A 20,850-nucleotide genomic window follows, 5' to 3' on the forward strand; every position below is an offset into this window, starting at 1 on the left:
AGCTTTCGGACTTTCTTTCTGTGTTTCCCGAAAAAGAAACCTTGGGCATTGAACTCAGCAAGCACAGTGATAGAGCATCTGGTGGTTTGTAGGAGTTATAGCAGCTGATAATAACTGAGGCCAAAGCCCTTTAACTAATCACTGCTTTTAAAGGTTCGGTCCCATGAGTTGGCAATAAAAGTCTTAATAAAACTACTTAGCTAATTTCTATCTACAATTGTGCTGCAGGAAAATTCACATTATATTGTGCAATTTGCTGGAATGTTCACAGAGCCTACATTGCCAGTATTTTTGTCGATATGAAACACTAACATACAATAGTGGTCCTATGTCAACTGTAGGCTCGTGTATTTTGGTCGTTGGCTAGAAGGGAGAAGCTGCTTTTGTCTTATTATTGTCCAAATTGGCTTATTGTTTCAGCCACGCCCCCTTTATGGCAATCTGCAATTCTGAATTGAATGCCATCAGGTTAATGTAAAGGTTGCCGTAACGAGGTTAAACATAAAATGCACGTCTAAGACTACTTTAATAAATGTATTATTCTAACCATCTCTAATGCACAAATAAAGAAAATCAGTTTCATAAAAGCATGTTGAGGTATGTCCCCTTGCAGTGGGACAAAGGTGTGGTAAAAGAGGTTTGTCAGAATAGGACCACTCTCTCTCTCTGTCTCTCTCATCTCTCATCTCTCATCTCTCACTCTCTCTGTTACAGGCATAGCAACAGTAAATGAAGGAGGGCGGGGCTTAGGTGTGAATGGTTAATTGAGCGGATTGCGTTGTCAACTCGGGAGTTTGAACTCAAGTTTAACTTGCCATGTTTCAACTTGGTGACTCCCAATTGAAAAAGGGTAATATCTGTATGTGAGTATCACATCACAGGAGACATCCTGTCTACCTTAATGCAGACGTGCGTGATGATCGCGTGTGTCTTGTGGCTGATGAAGATGATGATGATGATGATGATGATGGGTGCATCTGGATGCCTGTCGCTGAGCTCTGCCATTTCTGTTCTGAAGTATGGAGGCGGAGAGAGAGTGAGCATGTGTTACACACACACACACACACACACACAGACACACACAGACACACTCAGCTGCGACACACAGACCTGTCTGTCTAAAAATGGAAAGCACTCTTGCTGTTGCTGAGAAGCCACAAGACGCTTCTATATGTGGAGAGTGTTCATACAGGGAATCATATTAACATCCATCAGCTCATGACATGACGCAGATAAAAACAGCGGCCGCTGATGTCAGATTACATGACTGATGATTTAAGTGCACGATGAATTAACTTCCTTTTTTCTTTTCACGCGGGACATGTCCCCCTTACTTTTCAAAATCCAACGGTTGTATGGGGCATGGCCTTGTGGCTATGTAGTGTGACCATGTTGCTATGGAGGTCTAACACAAAGTGGGCTAAGAATAAGGTGGGTATAGGAGTTTTTAGTGTGAGGTTGCCAGGCAACCAGCAGAGACCCCAAGAAGGTACTGCACCTGGCAAAACAATAGTCCCGCACATAACCCCCTGTAAAACCACAACGTGTCATTCTTACACAAACAGCATATAATGTGTTAATAATTAGAGATGATGCTAGGTGGGCTTTCTGCATCGCTCTATACTTCCTATTGTAAACCTTTGCACATTCCTGCACAAAACTCTACTTTTATTTTCTCTCACTATGTTTATTGTTATGCACCAAAATAACAGAGCAGATTCTGTGTATGTGAATACTTCCACTTGGCAATAAAAGACTTTCCCCTTTTCAGTCTTTGTGCTAAGAAAAGATAACCAGCTGCTGTATTTATCATACAAGTGATGAGATACACACATTCACACTCAAGAAATCTTGTTTATAAACTCCATTTTTCACACGCTGCCTGTGGCTCAGAGTTGGGGGGTCCTTCTTTGAATCATTTCCTTGTGATTTGCTGCTAATAAGACTTTAATGAAATATCTGTCTCGGTGTTGTATATGTTCCTGCATCAGATTACCTAAATATAGCACAAGGCTATGGTCCTAATCACCCCCTGCAGAGGGGTTTTGAGCTCCTATCTTCAGGTCGTAGATACAGAGTGCCTGCTCAGAAGATGTGATCTCTTGCATATGTACTGTTTGTCTCTGTCATTTGTCTAGAATGTTGCATTATGTGATTATGTTTATTTATAATGAATGTGTTTGCATACCTGGCTGCAACCAAATTTTGCCTGGTGGGATTATAACATTTGACTTGACTTGACAACACGTTTTGGCTTTTACCCATACTATTTTTTTTGACATTCCCAAAGTACATGAGTGTGTTCCACATTTGTGTAGATGAAAATGTACTTTTAGTCTTAGGAGAATTAAAGAATCTGACTATATTCCTCCCACATAATCTTTTGAATTCCACATTCTGGAGCATGTGGTTGCTTGTTGCAGGCCCTACTTTACATGTATTATACCAGTCATTTTAGGATATTTCCATCTTGGGATCTGTCTCATATTTATATCTAATATACAGAGTAGATATTCCTCTGCATATTAACAAATGTGTAACACAGTGTCACAATCATTCCATCTGGAAATTGTATCTCTTTCCCAAATGTTATATCTTGCAGAAATGTTGGTTTGTATCATATTCTTTATTTACTTTGTGAAGACTTTTGATTTTGCCCATGTGTAAATCTCCTCTAAGCCTTGAGCTCTTTTTACCCCGTTTCTCCGCGCGTTTAGTACAGTTTGTCTCTAACAGGGACCTGTACAGCAACCAGCCCAGCTCATGGTCGCCTATGATTGGTCGGACTGTCAGAGCTACACTCTGATTGGTCAGAATGTCAGCGGCACCGAAGCGTGCGGAACAACACACTTTAATCCTGACAACTTCGTGTTGTTTAGCTGTTGGCTACCGTTTAACCCATTTAACTGTTTAATTTAGCGCTGAGGCACAGTTTGAAGGAACACCTCTAACGTTATTTTCATGAAGTGTTAACTGACATTTAAACATATTGTGACGGAGGGAGCTGTGCTAGCTTAAAAGGTACATTCTCCATTGGAATCACAGCTAACGCTATCGTTTTAGCTAACGGCTAACAAGAGCAACACCACCAGGAGACAAGGTAACAGATGACCCAGAGGAGTTAACGTTGGACACTTAACGTCTAGTTAACTATTCAATGGCTTGTTTACGTTTTGCAAGAAAACTGCAGTCACTTTGGTCTCATCAGAGCTGGACCAAACTACAAACCATCACTGTTTCCATTCCTGCTGAGTATTTACCAAAGTCCTCATCCATGTTAATGTTGAGTTCCTTCCTTCCAGCCATTAGCCGCCTTATTATTATTATTATTATTATTATTATTATTATTAAAATTAACTTGCAGAGATCCGAAACTAAATTTTGAATTGCCTTTGGTTAAAGTGATCTCCTGGCTCTCTGATATTCAACTTGTTATGAGTTCATATTAACTAACTACTTGATTGTTTCTGAATTAAAGCCATTTTTTTATACTACATTTAGTCTTTGGCCACTGTTTTTTAAGACAAAGTAGTCCCATGTGCCCAAAGATGATATGGTTAGTGTAATCACAGTAACATGTGAGTATTGTATTTTTGCTGAATCCATCATTTTATGATTTAAGAAAAAAGTATTCCTGTGACTGACCTTATATCTTTATCATCTCATGGACTTCCAAATAAGCATACAAACAATTAAGTTGCATAACGCTGAGAATTTTTTGCCAACTAGAACTGATTTCCTGTTCTGACACGCTTGATAAATACAAATTCTGATGCTAAGCAGTTGTTTGTAGTTAGTTACCTGTCTGTCTCTCTTACTCCCCCAAAGCATGAACTGCCCCCCCACCAAGCGCCTTCGAGGCCAGGATGTAGTGTCGACGATGGCCTTTGATGACCCGTTTGGGGATGATGAGGACTTCACCCAGGACGACTTGAATGAGATTGATACCATCGCCTCGCAGGCCATCACTTCAGCTGTCACACCTGGGCTTGGGTCTAAACCAGGGACCAAAGCCATGGAGCTGGCCCGCGGGTCGGCCCGGCCGCCGTCTACAGGACAGAGCAAACCTGTGTGCAGAGACACAACCAATCAGAGCAGAGAGAACACGTTTGGGTTCAGCGGCAGCAACAGAGGGAATTTTGGGATACCAGGCAGAGAGCCTCTCGGTGAGTTCAGCGCAGAACTGATTGCTGAAAGTTTAACTGCGTTTATCTTTTGTCCTTTAAATACCGCTGATCATTTTAGAATCATTCATCAGTCAGTGTTTACGAAGCTACAGTTTTCTGTAGAAATATTGTTACCGTTGCAGACTTGAGCAGCGGAGAAAATAAGCCACATAATCACATTAGGAAAAGAACAATGTTTTGGCTCAGCGTCTGTTACAATGCGTTTGTTCCTCTGTATGTGACAAAGAGCCAATTTGGGTTTGAAGCATGCAAATTGTAATAGCCGCAAATAAGTGTTGTGTCCTTTGAGAATTCACAAACATAGATGCTGATATATTTCAGTTCCTAATACAAAATACTTGACAAGAATGTCTTCATAAAGATAAAGAACAAAGATCAGTGGCTGTGTGTTGTCACAGTAAACTCGTACGCTGTCAGCTCGGGAACTTGTGCATCATTCTGCATTTCTTTTGTGTTGAACGTGTTGACAAAGTTCTGTTGTTTTGTGTGTTCAGGTAACAGGCAGCAGCGGTTTGGGTCGGACACAGACGACAGTCTCCTGGAGGCTCAGCATGCAGAGCTGAAGAGGAAGGTGAGACCCAATGGTTTCTCAATTTATAAAACTTTAAAGAAATGTAATTTAATATTGCATTTGCATATTTATTTTAAATACATTTTCATGTTTTAAGTTTTCTGGGACTTCATGTTTCTTTTGTTGTGCAGGGGTCTTAGTTCAGATAAGATACAACTGTATTTATCTCGAGGGAAACAAAACACTTTGTATTAAATTAAAAAAGAAACAGTTTAATAGTATTATATTTTCACTTAATGTGTTAGTATATCTATTCTAACTATATAATTTTCCCTTTTTGATATTGCTCTGCATGCTTAGAAACAATTTAGATAACTTGACTGATGACTGTTCCACTGCTTGTTACAGTAATTTAACTATTTACAACACATAAAAATGTGCATATTGATATGAAAACGTCTGAATCTAACCATACATCTGTTGTCAGCTTTTAGTACTTGACAGTGTTTGTCGGTTACGGACACATTTCAGTCTGAACCAAATGAGTGTTGAAGTTTGATGCCCAGACCTAGAAGGTCAATGTAAAGATGGAAGCTGTAAAGCAGAGGAGACTTGGACTTGTACCAGCTGAGAATAGACTCCGGATGAACAGGTCCTGATGAATGTGTATGTTATTAGCTGAAGGAGGTGGAGGAGGAGATTGTGTTGAAGAGCGGGGAGATCCGGGTCCTCAGGGACTCTCTGAAAGGAGCTCAGCAGGAGAAGGAGACCCAGAGGCAAAACCAGATCCTGCTGGAGACCCAGAAACGGAAAGAGCATAGCGACAGGGAGAAGGAGCTCAACAGGAAGGTGAGGAGCTGAAACACAAACCCACACGTAGATATTTAAATGCTATAGTACATAGGTCTTCACCCCTCCCACCCTACCCCTGTCGCACAGACCTCTTCAAGCCTCTTCTATACAATATATACAGGAGGGGGTCCTCAGAATAACACTATAATGTCACGTTCTCCGTGTTCAGGTTCAATCTCTGCAGTCAGAGCTGCAGTTTAAAGAAGCTGAGATCAATGAGATGAAAACCAAGCTGCTCAGTTCAGACAAAAACAAGACCGCCTCTCCTCTGCCTCGCAGCAGGTCAGTCATCATCAGAGTTACTCAAAACTCATTTGATAATCAATGAAATGTTTTGTATTCTTTATATTTTTCTCTGTTTTATATCATTGTAAACTGCATGTCCCTGGGCATCTCTTGGTCGGGCAAAACAACATTTGAAAACGATAAGATTTTGTGGAGTGTATAGTTTAGAGCAGGAGCGGGGGGGGACCTTTTTCATGTCAAGGGCCATTTTATTTTAAACATTAAACACTTTTTTATTTCACTTTTCTTTTATGCTAAATGCAAAATAGCAACTTTTGTATCCTGTATCTTCTGTTTTATCAGAAATCCTTTATTAGTCCCACAACGGGGACATTTATCTTGTTACAGCAAAAGAACATATGAAGTAAAAAGGCAGAACACAATAATTAAATAGAATAAAACATAAGTACCAAGTGGTTAATATAAAATAAAGTGAGTATTGCACATGGCAGTGATAACTGCACAGCAGTCTGTTCTTGGTGTGGGGGTCTACCTCTCTATCTCTCCATGTTTGTATGTTCCGCTCTGCAGAGAGCTGCTTGTTGGGCCAAACTTTATCCAAACACTCGTCCTCTCAGCTCGTGCAGTTTGACATGTTTCGTGATGTAATGACGCTCGAGATAATTTCTCCTGGAAAGTGCAACATCCCACATCCAGCTTTCTCTGTTTCACACTCGCCACGCTGCGTTCACTGATGTCAACGACAGTCTCGCTTAAAATTGAAGTTTTTTGACATGACATGACCACGTGATGACACGTTCCGCTCGTGTTGTGTATAGGCCATGCCATGCTTGGAATATGAAACCTTCAATAACCGGTGGCATAACATGCATCCCTGTTGGACCGCAATTGTTCTAAACATACCCTTTGTGTATCTTTACAACCATTCAATGAAAGATCCAGGCCGATCCAAACCTTAGTCATAATGTACCATCTTACGAATACGTTCTGTGTCTCAGACTAGCTCACCTCTAATCTCTCAACAGTCCTAAAGTGTTGAGCTTTCTCGGCCAGTTGCATCATGGGAGCGGTGGCGGGTCCTCCTCTCCAATGGGAAACGGCTTCATCACCAAGGAGACGTTTGGAGCCCACGTCCCATCCAAAATGACACCAAGTGAAGACACGGAGAGACGGTGTGTCACGTGATGAAGATGATTGCAATTGTGGTGGTGGAACAGGTGTGTTGAGGATCCACCACATTTTTTATTAACGTGTGTGTGTGTGTGTGTGTGTGTGTGTGTGTGTGTGTGTGTGTGTGTGTGTGTGTGTGTGTGTGTGTGTGTGTGTGTGTGTCAGCAGACCGAGGGTCATCCAGCAGCAGATCTGGTGACAGGCAGGACGTGTCCCGCCCAGACCCCTTCCTGTCCGTCAGACCTGCACACCTGCAGCACCGAGGTCAGTCTGCAGTGCTGCTTCATAAGAGTTAGTGGAAAGTTTACAGTTTAACTGTAATGTCTTTGGCATAAGGGAACATTTTAACTTTCCCCCCCATAGAGTTTCTTTGTGGTATTATTGTTGGCGCCGCTGTCGCAAAGACGACCAGAACCAGTAATCACAGTACACGCCACCCACAGGCAGTCTCTCCCTGCGGCAACCGACACTTTTGCTTTATGCCAATGAATGTACAAAGATGTCACCAATAGGAAATAAGCCTTTGACGTCATGTGACGACTTTTAGAGCTGTGTGTGTGTTGTCCCTCAGGTGGCGTCCTGCTTGGATTGTTGCTACAGCAGCCTTTGTCTCCCAGCAGCCTCGGCCTGTCTCACCTGCTGTCTATGAGTCTGACTGACATCCACCTGACAAGGTAAACGACCGGCACTGTAGCCATGACAATATGGGCGCTAATGGAGTGTGTAATATGTGTAATACAGCACTGTTGTAGTTCGAGGGAAGGTATTTACAGAAGTAACATCAAAGAGAAACAGAAATATTTCTATGTCTGTTGTGGCAGAATAAATGTGGGCCAGGTAGTGCTCCCTCCTCCCTCATCACCCCTGAGCAAGGTATGTAGGGTGGTGATCGCCTAGTGGTCTCGTGGTCTGGCTTCCAAATACAATATTGTGAGTTCAATACGAGGGCTGCCACCAGTGTGCCCCTGAGCAACACACTTACCCCTCTGGACCTGTAATGTAATGTGTAACCCCCCAGCTACGACAGTAAAGCAGCACAGTGGCCAACAAATCAAACAAAAGAGGATTCATGCTCATTTAAAATCTACATCACCAACAATAACACACCAGAGCTTTAATCAAATGTTCTGGTGTAATGATCACATCAGCATCTTCTGTCTCTTGGAAGTGTTGAAGTTACTTAATGCGACCACCTCACCTCAGTTGCCACTTGGGGCCCCCAAATCCACTGAAGCAACGACAGTAGAGACGGTTGTTCTTGTAGCAGCACTAGAAGTTGCTATTGCAGCTCCATCACAAGCTGAACTGTTCTAAGAGACGAACTGATGTGGGGTTGTTTTGTGTGTTATGATTCCAGCGGGCTGTCTGCAGGTTTTCTGCTCCGCTCTACTCCTGCAGCCAGCGTCAGTGGCGTTGGAAGCGGAGCTCCCAGAGCTGTTTTGAGTCCGGTCCAGAGTCTGGCTGTAACTGGGCTCAACAAGCTGAGTCAGCACCGACCTGCAGCTGCAGCCAGCAGCAGAAACAAAAGGTAGACCGTCTGTCTGAGACTTAACTGCTGCTCTGATGAAAACCAGAACATCCAAACACAGTTGTGTGGACAGCAGAGCCCTCTTGTGGCCACATGATTAACCTGCAGCACTGACATGACCACATGAATAAACACCAGTGTGTGTGTGTGAAAGTAGATGAAGATGAACAGAATCCGTCCGTAAGGCCTGTACACCACGGAGAATCAGTTTCAAGCAAGACCTTAAAAACAACAGACAACACACGAGACATAAACCAGTGGGTGTTTGAAGAACGGGCCAAGAATGCATTACATGTTTTATTTTATACTCAAGTGAGTAGAAATAAGAACGCAACATTTCTTTCGTGCGTGTGTCTGCAGGTCGTGTCCCGGAGCTGTCCTCCTCCTCCCTCTGCTGGACCTTCACCTGTCTCGGCTCTGTCGGGCTCTGGACTCACTCCGCTCCACCTCCGCTGGGAGCAGTGGTTCCAACTCTACTGCTGCCAGCTCGCTCCCAGCAGGCAATGCTGCTGGACTGGGGAGACTGGAGGAGGCTGGGTTGACTGGTTTTGGCGTGGAGGACACTGGTTTGGCTGCTCTGAGGCTCCTCTACCTGGTGCTGGCCCACAGTGACGAGGTGATGACACAACAGTAACACATCAGACACCTGTAATGACCCAGCAGACACCATGTTAATTACAACACTATGGAATTCATAAGCTGTTGCATCTGTAGCTTCTTCTTCTTCTTCTTCTTCTTCTTCTTCTTCTCTAATTTAGGCTTTCTTGACTTGACTGCTTTCTTTTCACTCCCAGGTGGTGGAGGCTGTGTTGTCAAACGAGAGTCAGAGCAGAGTTACAGACATAAAGGTACAAACAGAAACACATGTTTCCACTTTATTGTGTTGTATTTAACTTAATTAACCTCCCCTTCATTAAAGTAGAGGTTCCAAAATATCATCTTTGTGATGTGAACCCACAGGAGGCTTAATGTCATCATGTTGTTATGCTGAACAGAGATCCTTCCTCTCACAGAACAATATTTAAATAAATCCTCTCCTCCCTCTGTTCTTAGAATGAAGACTCTGCTGCAGGTGTGGGTCTGTGCTCCCAGAATGCCTTGCTGCGATCAGTGTTGCGGCTGTGTGAAGCGGGGCTAGGCGGCGACGCCGGCGCTCAGAATGAGGAACTTGTCCTCAATGCCATGAAAACCCTGTGTGTCCTCATTGAGAGGACGCCACACACACACGCCGACAGGTACACACACACACACACACACACAATGCAAACCATTAGCAACAACTAGCAGTCAGGGAGGTCGACGGGGGCTCTAACCTTCTCTGTGTTTCGCTTCTTTATTGTTTGGTCATGGACGACTTTGTGATTGTGTTTCAGATGAGTAAATGGGTCATAATGTGGTGCCGACATCGAACTCCTCAAAGCCGAAGAGTTTCCAAACGGCTTAATTGCTTTTACTTTTCTTGTTCTCTCTTTCCGTCATCTTGTCTCGAGCTGAACTAAACATGCCACAGCCTGGCTGAGAGGGAGTTTGGGCGAAGTTGCACCGCTGTAATGGAGTGCGCTGGATTTATAACACAACACAAGAACATTTAGCTTAATCGCTTTATCTTGATTCTTTTCTTTTCATAATCGTTGGATTTCCAAATCGTGATTCCCTACCAGCCCAGACAACACAAATGTTTCCAGTCCATAAAACAGTCATGACGAAGGTGATGATGACGAGAAGCAGACGAGACTGATGGACTTGTTTAGTCTGGAATATTTCAGTTGATGATGAATTCACAAGTTTGCCGCATTTTCATACTGATGCCAACAAAAGAAGAATGTTTACGTCTGAATGAATACAGAGTTTATGAACACTGAATTGTGAAACACTCTTTCGCACACATTCGTTTTTTTCCATTGCAATGTATTCAGGATCACACACACATATGATGCAACACACACCTGGGAGGAATACTACTGGAGGTAGAGGAATGCCTGAGCAGGGAGTGTGTGTGGGTTTACAACTTTCTTCCACTGACTGATGTAATATCTGACTGTGAACTACCTGCAGTGATTTACAGTCACTGTGATGACGTAACAGAGAAACAACTGATGAAATATGAATTCTTCAGTCTGACCAACAGTCCAGAAACTGGAAGGAGACACTTCTGCATGTTTAGTTGTTACTGAAGAAAGGATTAATATCATGAATCCTTTCTGTGTTGGTGATGTGTCTCTGTCTCTGTTTCTCTCTCAGGTTGCAATGTGTGTTGCAGGTGGTGTGTGTGTGTTTGTCAGCAGACTGCAGGTGGCAGACGGTGTCGGGGAGTGTGTCTGTCCTCGCGTCCATGTCCGACCACCAGACACTGGCTCAGCAGCTGTGCTCTCAGCACGGTGAGTCTCCACCCACTGATACAGCACCGACTGCATTGACTCTTACTTTGATGTTTTATGTTCACTCCCTTGTTGAAGTTCCTGCTCCTCATGATTTCAGTAAACCTCACTGCAGTGTTTCCTCTTTTGTTGCTCCTTTAGACCCATGTAACTTTCTGAAGTTGTTCCAGTTCATCAGAACCAGACCGGACAACCAGGCAACACACACAGACTGGATTCTGCTTGACCTACAGGTAACACACACACACACACACACACACACACACACACACACACGTCGGTGGAGGGTCATCAGTTGTTTATTCTCTCTTTGTTTAGCTGGCGTCCACTCTGCTTTATTTATCGTACTTAAGCCGCCGACGCAGGAGTATATTTTAATTTGCTGTTGATGGAAACTCAAAGGTTCCTTCATGGTTTTGTGCCTCAGGTGGTTCGTTTGCTGAGCAGACTGATGACTCAGAGAGCAGAGAGCTGGTCGACCAACCAGCACAGCACCTGTCAATGTTACACTGAGGTAAGACTCTCGCACCCTCTGCTCTCTTTCTGTAGTGGCACTAAACGTTTTGTTGCTCCTTTCAATGCGAGCCTCTTATCTCGCTCTCTCAGGTGGTTCAGACGATGGTGATTGTTTTCCATCGTCAGTGGTTGGATCTTCGTGGTTCTCACGATGCGACGGACTCAACAGGTCCGTCACATTTGAGATGTAAAACCTAAGGCTGCAAATATTTCCCCTTCCGTCTTTAAAACTGTTCATGACACACAACTATCTGTCTCTTAAATCATTGATAAATCACTGTTTACTTTTTACAGTCCTGGCCCCGCCCCCGCAGCAGTGCCCCTCCCCCTCGTTGCCATGGTGGCGCGGCCCCGCGGCGTCTCTGCTCAGAGAGTGTGTGCTGCTGCTGCACTGGCTGCTGCTGCATCACGGCAGCTTCTCAGAGAGCTGCAGGCCGCTGCTGCACATGTACGACCAGGTGATCCCCGCTGTACGAGACACGCTGAGGAAGATCCCCGAGCTGAGCGAGAGCGAGGGTACACACACACACACACACACACACACACACACACACACACACACACACACACACACACACACACACACACACACACACACACACAGTCACATCACGGCTGATACTTAATACATTTAATCAGGTCAGTATCAGTGTGTGTGGTGCTGCTGTATGTAATCATGGCGTCACAATATTGGTAATATTATGGTATATGATTCATACGTGTAGTATCATGAAGGGCATTATATGGCAGCCCTTGTTTCATCACTGTGGTGTAATAAAGAAATACATTTCACACCTTACATAAAATGTTCAGGTGTCCACATGCTTTAGGCCACACAGAACTCTGAAGTAAACACACTCATGTTTCCATTTCCTGTTTCCTGTCCGTCAGAGCTGGCGTTGGAGGAGATCTGCCGCTCTGAGGGCGACGACACCGATGACATGGACACTGACTCCTGATTGGCTGCTGCCACTGACGAGGCACAGTTTACTGACTGTTGATTGGATATTTCAAACGGAGACAGAACACAGACTGAAGTGGGTTTTGGACAATGAAATGAAGAGAAAAGTCTGCGTTGTGACTGAAGTGACAGTGAAATAGATTTTATTCTGCCGTCTGATGAGATTTAACAATAAAACATGAAGGTGAGGAAAAACGGCTGCTGTCAGAGTTCCTGTTCTGTATGTTGCTTCTTCTTGTCTTTTAAGTTTGGGCCGCTGTCACTTCTCCCTGTGATTCAAACCTTTATGCACAAACACTGAGACTCTTTGCTTTCTTATGGGTGTTTTCTGCAGCACTATTTCCTCCCTCTGAGCAGAAGGGACTTTAGGAAGTTACTAGTGCCAAGTATAGAAATGGTCCGGTACATAACATCCTGCACAGAAAGTAGTTTTTACACTTTGTTTTTTGAGATGACAGTTGAAGACGTGTCTTCAGAGGTTTCTGAACAACAGCTCGTAGTGTTTTCCTCACTGGAGAGCCAGATGGTCATGGTTTAAATAAGATACATTTATTAATATGGTGGACAATTTGACAAACGATTGCTTTTAACGACACCACAAAGAACAAAAGGAGGGCTCTTAACAGCCAGCCAATCAAGGGGCGGCGGTCACACATCCAAATCTGCATACCTAAATAGGGAAAAGAAGGTGCATGCATCCACAAAGTAATCCCCCGCAGATAAACAAGGCCGTGGCCGTAACGTTGCTCTTGAGTGGAGAGTAAAACGTAATGTTTTTATTCTCTGCTGTGACCTCAGCTCTGAAGTTTAGTGTCCATTAGTTGATACTCAGTAGTCCAGAAACATCGTCCTGTAACGTAAAGTTACAGGTTTCACCCCCCCCTGCTGACTACACATCTTCAGATTAAAGAGACCATGAAGTAAACTTTAAAATTAAATGTGATTGAGAAACATTTGTACGCTAAATAAATCCAAAGCCACTTTAACATGAATTTTGTGATTCACTTATTATTATTTCCCCGTCACATTTATATCCATCATTAATATAACTAATTAAACTTATTAATGACGCAACGAGCTAATATAATTACTAATGGTTTATTTCTTCACCATTTTAAGGCATCATTTAAATGCATTTTAAGTTCATCAATTTATAATTATATAACATTAGATTACATTAGATTACAGATTTCCCTCTGTAGCGACTGCAGTTCATCCTGGTGGAGATTTAATGTGCTCCAATAAAAACTACCTCGTTAGTTAACTGTTGTGTGATTGGACGAGAGACTGGCGTCCAAAACCTCCCAAACCTGTAAACGCTTCAGACGCTTCAGACATGTTGCCACACAGTGAGACACACACACACAGTGAGACACACACACACACACACACACAGTGAGACACACACACACACACACACAGTGAGACACACACACACACACAGTGAGACCACACACAGTGAGACACACACACACACACAGTGAGACACACACACACAGTGAGACACACACATACACAGTGAGACACAACACACACAGTGAGACCACAGTGAGACACAACACACAGTGAGACACACAGTGAGACAAACGCACACACACACACACAGAGAGACACAACAGTGAGACACACACAGGCTTTTTACTGACTGTGTGTGTTTCTCACTGTGTGTGTGTGTGTGTCTCACTGTGTGGGTATGTGTCTCACTGTGTGTTTGTGTGTCTCACTGTGTGTGTTTGTCTCACTGTGTGTCTCACTGTGTGTGTGTGTGTGTCTCACTGTTGTGTGTGTGTCTCACTGTGTGTGTGTCCTGCACTGTGTGGGTATGTTGTCTCACTCGTGTGTTTGTGTGTCTCACTGTGTGTGTGTTTGTCTCACTGTGTGTCTCACTGTGTGTGTGTGTGTCTCACTGTGTGTGTGTGTCTCACTGGTGTGTGTGTGTCTCACTGTGTGTGTGTGTGTCTCACTGTGTGGGTAGTGTGTCTCACTGTGTGTGTTTGTCTCACTGTGTGTGTCTCACTTGTGTGTGTGGTGTGTGTGTCTCACTGTGTGTGTCTCACTGTGTGTGTGTGTCTCACTGTGTGTGTACTGTTGGTGATGGAGGTTCTTCTTCTTTCACTAAATCCTAAACAAAAACCAGTTTGGGACCAGAACAGTTTGTGAAACATCTTTTATTTATTGTCGTGCTGTAACTGAGGTGTGACACCTTCAGAAGAAGGCATCCTATTGGCTGGCTGCAGGTCTGTCGTGATCGGTCAGTCAAAGCAAACACAAGACTTCTTCTCATGATTCAACACTCGCTGCTTATATTAGATCCTTTTATACTGAGATGTATTTATAATGTCCCCTTGACACAGATCACAAATTGTTTTCTGATCACAAATGTACTGTGCTTTTATTTTGGGATGTCTGTTGATCCTCGAGAACAAGAGGCGTCCCAGAATAAACCTGCTTGTAATTATTATTGTTGCAGTGGTGAAAATGTTTGACGTCCTTGGAGAATCAGATGTCATGTCTAAAGAAAACATAAATCATTTGATATCTAATTATATGATTAAATACCTTTTTTCTTAATAACCATTTTTATGATCGTCACAAAAAACAGAATTCTTATGAAATTTAAAGAATGAAGTTTTGATCCTGAGAGGAAACAGACGGGCCTGAAACATATTCTCAGCTTCCCTTAAACCATGATCACGAGAGAAGGATGGGACACTTTTCAACACTGACCTCGTCTTATGATTCTAGGGAGCAACCAGGAAGTGTAAACACTGAGAGAAAGTAGCTGTGTCCCATTTCAGGCTCTGCCTCCTTCAAAGTCCACTTTAAAACCAATGCTGTGTTCAGTTGATCAACTTCCTAAATCAGGAATGATCATGTGACCAGGCGTTGAAGAGGCTGAAACAGATCGGCCATGCAGGAAGTCCATGAGTCCGTTGTTTAACACCGGGATGTAAAGAAGATGTTCGTTCTGGTTCGTGGTACTGATGGCTGTTATTGAGCCGGCGGAGCTTGAATTGAGAAAGAAGGCACACTGAGGGTCGGGTCAAGTAATCCAGTGTGTGTGTGTGTGTGTGTGTTAGTGTTTTTCTGTCCATGTCGGCACCACCTGGTCGTCGTCCTCTTGTTTATTCTGTAGTGTTTTGTGCGAGCTGTGATGCGTCTTGTGCGTGCTGTGGTGTGTTGTGCGGGGATTGTTCAGCCACGGGTGCATCAGCAGCTCCGACGCCGTGAGTCTCTCTGCGGGCGACTTCCTCAGCATGCAGCCAATCAGACACTTGGCCCGCGGTGACAGCCAATCAGGCAGGCTGAAGGCCCCGTGGCGGATCTTGGTGAACAGCGCGGCGGGCTGTGTGTCCTGAAACGGGTATCGTCCGATCAACATGGTGTACAGAGACACGCCAAGGCTCCAGATGTCTGCGGCGCGGCCCGAGTAAGGACTGCTACCATTGGTCAGCAGCTCGGGGCTGACGTAAGCAGGGCAGCCGTGTCTGTCAGTCAGAGAGTCGTCGTCGTGGTTACCACGCAGGAGGACGCAGTCGTTGAGGCCGAGCAGAGCGAGACGCGTCCTGCAGAAAGAAAACCACGTAAATAACGCATCATCAACAGTAGGCCTGTGTAGTGCTGGTGACGGGTGGTGTTATCTGAGTACTTGTCTCACCTGCACTTGTCTATGAAGACGAACCTGCGGAGCTTCAGGTCTCTCAGGACGACGCCGTGGTGATGACAGTGTGTGACGGCGTGCAGCATCTGAGCGAACAGAAGCCCCGCCTCCTGCTCGCCGAGACGCTTCCTGCTTCGCAAGTACACGTGCATATCGCCGTGGTGAGCGGGCAGGAAGACGTACACCCTGTCCTGGCCAATCACCACATCCAGCAGGCCGCAGATGTTGTCATGGTGACCGACGCGGGCGTAGGCAGCCAACCGCTCCTGGTAACCACGCAGAGTAAGCACCTGTAAAAACGTCACAGTTTAAAACGGCGTTGTTGCATGTGCATGCTTTTCATTTTACAGTAGTAGTATCATTAGTAGCTCTACCTGGCAGGTGTATTGCTGCTTTGTGTGTGCGTGCTCGGCCCTGTAAGTCTTATCCCCCTCGCAGCGTTCCAGCAGGAAGTATGATCCGACTCTGGTTGGGGATTGGCTCTCGTTGGACTTAGGGGCGGGGCTTCTGGGCCTGAGGCGGTGTGATAGTCCGGTGGCGGGAGGGTCCGGATCCAGACGAGCTACTTTCCATTTCGGTAAATTGTCCTGGGGTTTGTCCAACAGCCTCTTCAGACACCACTGCGAACTGGCTGCAGTCATGCCGATGCTCATCTGTGATTGGAGGAGACAAATAACATGAGGTCAATATCAAGCTTTGTTGTTACCGTGAAGCAGCGGCAGGAGGCATTTCAAACAACACATTAGGAGACACTGGATCAAAGATGCTGAATATTCTTCCGGTTGAGGCAAAGAGTCGTGTTTCTGTCCATGTGTGTTCACCAGCGTGTCTGTTTCTTTTAGAGGACACACATGTGGCTATAGAAGGCGTCCCAACTGAATTGCAGATGGTTTATCGTGGACAGTTTAAGTTTTAAAACTTAATTTAATGAAGAAGAATTAAGAATGGTTCTAGTAGAAACTAGTAGAACGGTTTAATGTCTGCACTGCAGCGCCCTCTGCTGGTCACATCGCAGCTCTGCCTCCTCCCTCCACTAAAACACTCCCCAGGTACATTCCCACGTACAGTAAGAATAATTACTTCAGCATCACATCTCGCTGTGTGCGGAGTCTCTGCTGCTCACATGTTTCACTGTTAACATGTCTATAGGCTTCATGATGAAACGTCCTGTAAGCTGACAGACGCTTCAGCTTTCAGATCGTTGCATCAGAGCACAACAGTTTATAGTTTAAACAGCCTTTAAATACAGTCAACACCTACCGCACACACACACACACACACACACACACACACACACACACACACACACACACACACAGTCATTTTCTATAAAGTTTGTTGAAGCCTGCGGTTGCCGTGGTGATGCTGTGTGGCAACCTGCTGTTGGCCAACTCCGCTTTCACTCTGGTGAAACACCCTGAGTCACAGCGTCACCTTCTCTCTCTCTCTCACACACACACACACACACACACACACACACACACACACACACACACACACACACACACACACACACACACACAGTGAGTCTGCGATGTTTGATGTCTCATTGGACTGATGAAACAACACATTTTTAATACATTTTATAGATGTTATAATGAATATCATTTGTTTCAGCTCCAGTTCTCTCGTCTGTCCGACTATTATTTATTAGACACGTCTGAGCTCCACGCGACCCTTTCATCCGCCCGTGGACTCGCCTTTTTTGTTGAGGCTTTATGGGAAATTGTAAATCAAAGGTCGTGTTTAGTAAGGTTATGCTCCACGGTAGTTAATTAAGTTATTACAAATGAGGTTTTCTTACTTTTTGAACAGAACCGGAAAGTCTAACTTTCACTTTCACTCTGTACTGAACTCTGCTGGTCTCTATGTATTCTGACTCAGACTGAAACTGTAATGATTGTTTCCATCTGAAGTCTTCTCTCCGTCCTGCAGGTCGACATTAAGACTGACACAAAACATAACTTCTGTTTGGTTCAAGAGGAAACCTGACATCTTAACAAACTCCTCTTAAAACTCACAAGGGCTGCAATTAACAATTACTTTCATTGTGGATTAAACTGCTGAATATTTTCTCCTTTAATCAATGAATCGTTTGATCTATAGCATGTTATATGCATATAGCACATGTCCAGACTAACCCCTAACCCAAGGTGATGTCTTACCTAACCCAGAGATCTGTAGTGTACGTTACATAAGTCTGTAACCTCTGTATGTTCAGCTATATAACGTCAAGAAGCGTCTTAAACTACTAATCAATTATCAAACTTGTTGCTGATTATTTGATAGTGTTTCAGCGCTAAACTCGCTTTCATACGAGAGCCTTTCTTTCACCTACCGTCCTCAACCTTTTAACTTATTTTTATAATATTCTCCATGTTGTCTTCTTTGTTGGTACCTGGTAAACATGCACTGACCAGCCGACTCTCTCACTTTTATTAACACTGTATATATGTATATTTTTTACTCCTAATCCTTCACTTTGGATATCTGTCATTGCTGATTCTTAATTCAATCTTATTTTAAAATATATATATTTGTGTTTAACGTATACAAAAAGCTAAAAACTTTAACTTTAACTGAGCTCACATGTCAACAACAGACTCATCTCAATGTCAGCTGATGAAGACCATACATAAGCTCTGCTCTCAGGCAGTAACACGAGTACAGTATGTTTACTCAAGGACTGTACTTCACTTCAGGTATTTTCTACTAACTTGTACTCGTTACTTTTTAACCTACTGCATTTGAAAATATGAACCTAAAAGATATTAGGGCTGGGGGATACTGAGAACATTAAATATCACAATATTTAAATGCTTTAATCAATGATATTGTAGGGTTGAGATTGTTTAGATGGTCATCAGCAGATAATGACTAATGCTGCACGTAAACAATAGAGCAGCTAGAACAGTCTGGGAAGTTCAGAGTATTACATCACTTTACTGTAATGCAGCCTTTAAAACCAGGAAAAGAAAACACTTATGCAATATTACGATATCCAAAATGTAAGATGTTACTAGTCTCATATCAGGATTTAGATCACCCAGCAGTATTAGGAATCATCATTTCTATAGGTGGAACTATATTAAATAGTTTCAGTGGGCTCCACCTGGTACAACAGGATGCTGTTTACACGTGAACGCATCATCCATACATATTAATAAAACAATCTGAAAGAGTAGGCGACTTAAAGTACATTTCTCTGATGAATTATTACTTGAATGAACTGGATTGACTTGGAATTGAATATGTTTTACTTTTACTTTCACTAAAGTAAAAGATCGACTTCAGTTTCTTACCTTGTGCTCTTCAGACAGACGGACCGCAAGTCAACAGGAAACCGGTAGAAACCCGGTAGAGTCCGGGTGGAGATGTCTGTCCGTGTGCAGCAGCAGTTGTTGAAGACATACAAAGTAAAAGGTTTCCTTGTGAAGTGTGAACTGGGGAAACGGCAGCGGACTGTCCGGTGATGACGTCTTTGTCTCGTTGTTATTATTGTCCCGGTTGCGCAACGTGTCGTCAGTCAGCTGTTAGTGGAGTTTCTTCTTTAGTCTGAATGAGATGAAACATTAACGTGAAAAAAACATTTAGATTTTTAAAGAACCGAAATTGTTTTTAAAAAATAAAAATGAAACTATTTTTTTTTTTTTTGTATCCTGAGTTGAAGCGAACAAAGCCGAGTGAACCCGAGTCCTTCCGTCCGGCCGTCTGCGTTTAAATTAAATGAATGTCCGTGTGTTGCTCTGCTTTATATCCAGCCTGGTCCTCCCGGACTCTGGTCTGCTCTGACCCTGTTCTCCAGAACTTTCAGCCGGACTGAGGACCCGGGCTACGGGGTGTGTTTGTTTCATCCAGCGGGGAGGGGCGGAGCCTCGATGTTGCAATCCTGAGCCGATCAGTCGTCAGAAAACAGACACGAGACTCCACAGAGCAGTTTCGTTATGTCTCCGGTGCAGGAAGTACTCGGATGTTGTACAATAGTAAAAGTATTATTATTTTAAAATATATATTAGGCATGGGACAATATGGAAATGTCATGTCAGGATTGTCCATGCCAAAATAAGTGATTCACGATATTATCATTAAAAATGCTTAAAACTATAAAATGTTGTAAAGAAACAATTATATGTATTGCATCATAGATAGTAGAATTGTCAATTTTGCACATTACTGTACAAAACTACCATTTTTCATTTCAGATATACTGTTCATATCTTTTTTCACAGTCATTTGTCATAGTCTTATTGTATTTCCTTATTTGTTGTATATGTATGTTTCTTGTACACATAATCTGATTGGCCATATGATTGCGGCCATATTTGACTCAAACCTCTTGATCAATCCTAAACCTCAAGTAAACTATAACTCTTTTGAAAGCCTTGTTCTTACGCTCTCAAACCCAACATGGAAAACAATAAAGCCAATTTTATGTGTTACTGTGTACCGCCCTCCTGGTCCGTATTCTGAATTTCTATCAAGTTTAGTCCTTAAAACAGATAAAGTAATTATTGTAGGTGACTTTAATATTTATGTGGATGTTGATAGTGACAGCCTTAATAATGCATTTATCTCAATATTAGATTCAATTGGGTTCAGTCAGAATGTACATGAACCAACTCACTGTTTAAACCACACTCTGGACCTTGTTCTGGTATATGGTGTTGAAATTGAAAGTTTATCAGTGTGTCCACATAATCCTCTTTTATCAGACCATTTTTTAATAACTTTTGAAGTCCTGTTACTGGACTACAAGCCAGCTAATATCCTACTGCTCGATGTTTATCTGAAAGTGCTGTGACTAAATTTAAGGAAGTGATTCCATCAGCACTTAATTCAA

General features: G+C 43.4%; 2 protein-coding genes across 5 annotated transcripts; one reads left to right on the forward strand and one right to left on the reverse strand.

Moving 5' to 3' along the window:
- The first annotated feature begins 2,800 nt into the window (after window positions 1-2,800).
- atrip (ATR interacting protein) lies at window positions 2,801-12,949 on the forward strand. The gene is given in 19 exon segments (XM_029431647.1): window positions 2,801-3,100; window positions 3,829-4,166; window positions 4,682-4,758; window positions 5,377-5,547; window positions 5,720-5,832; window positions 6,822-6,948; window positions 6,950-6,968; window positions 7,132-7,230; window positions 7,538-7,640; window positions 8,324-8,494; window positions 8,855-9,110; window positions 9,289-9,342; window positions 9,548-9,729; window positions 10,736-10,872; window positions 11,014-11,105; window positions 11,300-11,386; window positions 11,479-11,557; window positions 11,683-11,904; window positions 12,280-12,949. Coding segments are annotated over 18 exon segments (2,394 nt in total). The 5' UTR covers window positions 2,801-3,100; window position 3,829; the 3' UTR covers window positions 12,348-12,949.
- Window positions 7,047-19,847, reverse strand: LOC115008213 (tribbles homolog 2-like). 4 transcript variants are annotated; one of them, XM_029431651.1, is made up of 5 exons: window positions 19,313-19,847; window positions 16,385-16,663; window positions 16,008-16,300; window positions 15,426-15,915; window positions 7,047-7,087 (listed from the first exon to the last, which is right to left on the reverse strand). In XM_029431651.1, the coding sequence occupies exons 2-4, from the start codon at window positions 16,661-16,663 to the stop codon at window positions 15,426-15,428; spliced, it is 1,062 nt and encodes a 353-aa protein (XP_029287511.1). In that variant the 5' UTR covers window positions 19,313-19,847; the 3' UTR covers window positions 7,047-7,087. The 4 variants fall into 4 exon arrangements, with proteins under 4 accessions (XP_029287511.1, XP_029287509.1, XP_029287510.1 ...); XM_029431649.1 differs by lacking the exon at window positions 7,047-7,087 and adding an exon at window positions 7,101-7,128 and having other exon boundaries at window positions 15,405-15,915; XM_029431650.1 differs by lacking the exon at window positions 7,047-7,087 and adding an exon at window positions 14,101-14,120 and having other exon boundaries at window positions 15,405-15,915.
- Window positions 19,848-20,850: the final 1,003 nt, after the last annotated feature.

Source organism: Cottoperca gobio, chromosome 5, assembly GCF_900634415.1.
Source record: "Cottoperca gobio chromosome 5, fCotGob3.1, whole genome shotgun sequence".
Taxonomy (NCBI): domain Eukaryota; kingdom Metazoa; phylum Chordata; class Actinopteri; order Perciformes; family Bovichtidae; genus Cottoperca; species Cottoperca gobio.

Coding starts and splice junctions, on each gene's coding strand:
- LOC115008213 (XM_029431651.1), bottom strand. CDS start 16,663: ATGAGCATCGGCATGACTGCAGCCAGTTCGCAGTGGTGTCTGAAGAGG. Junction 16,301..16,384: donor AGCAGCAATACACCTGCCAG/GTAGAGCTACTA, acceptor ACGTTTTTACAG/GTGCTTACTCTGCGTGGTTA. Junction 15,916..16,007: donor GTCTTCATAGACAAGTGCAG/GTGAGACAAGTA, acceptor TTCTTTCTGCAG/GACGCGTCTCGCTCTGCTCG.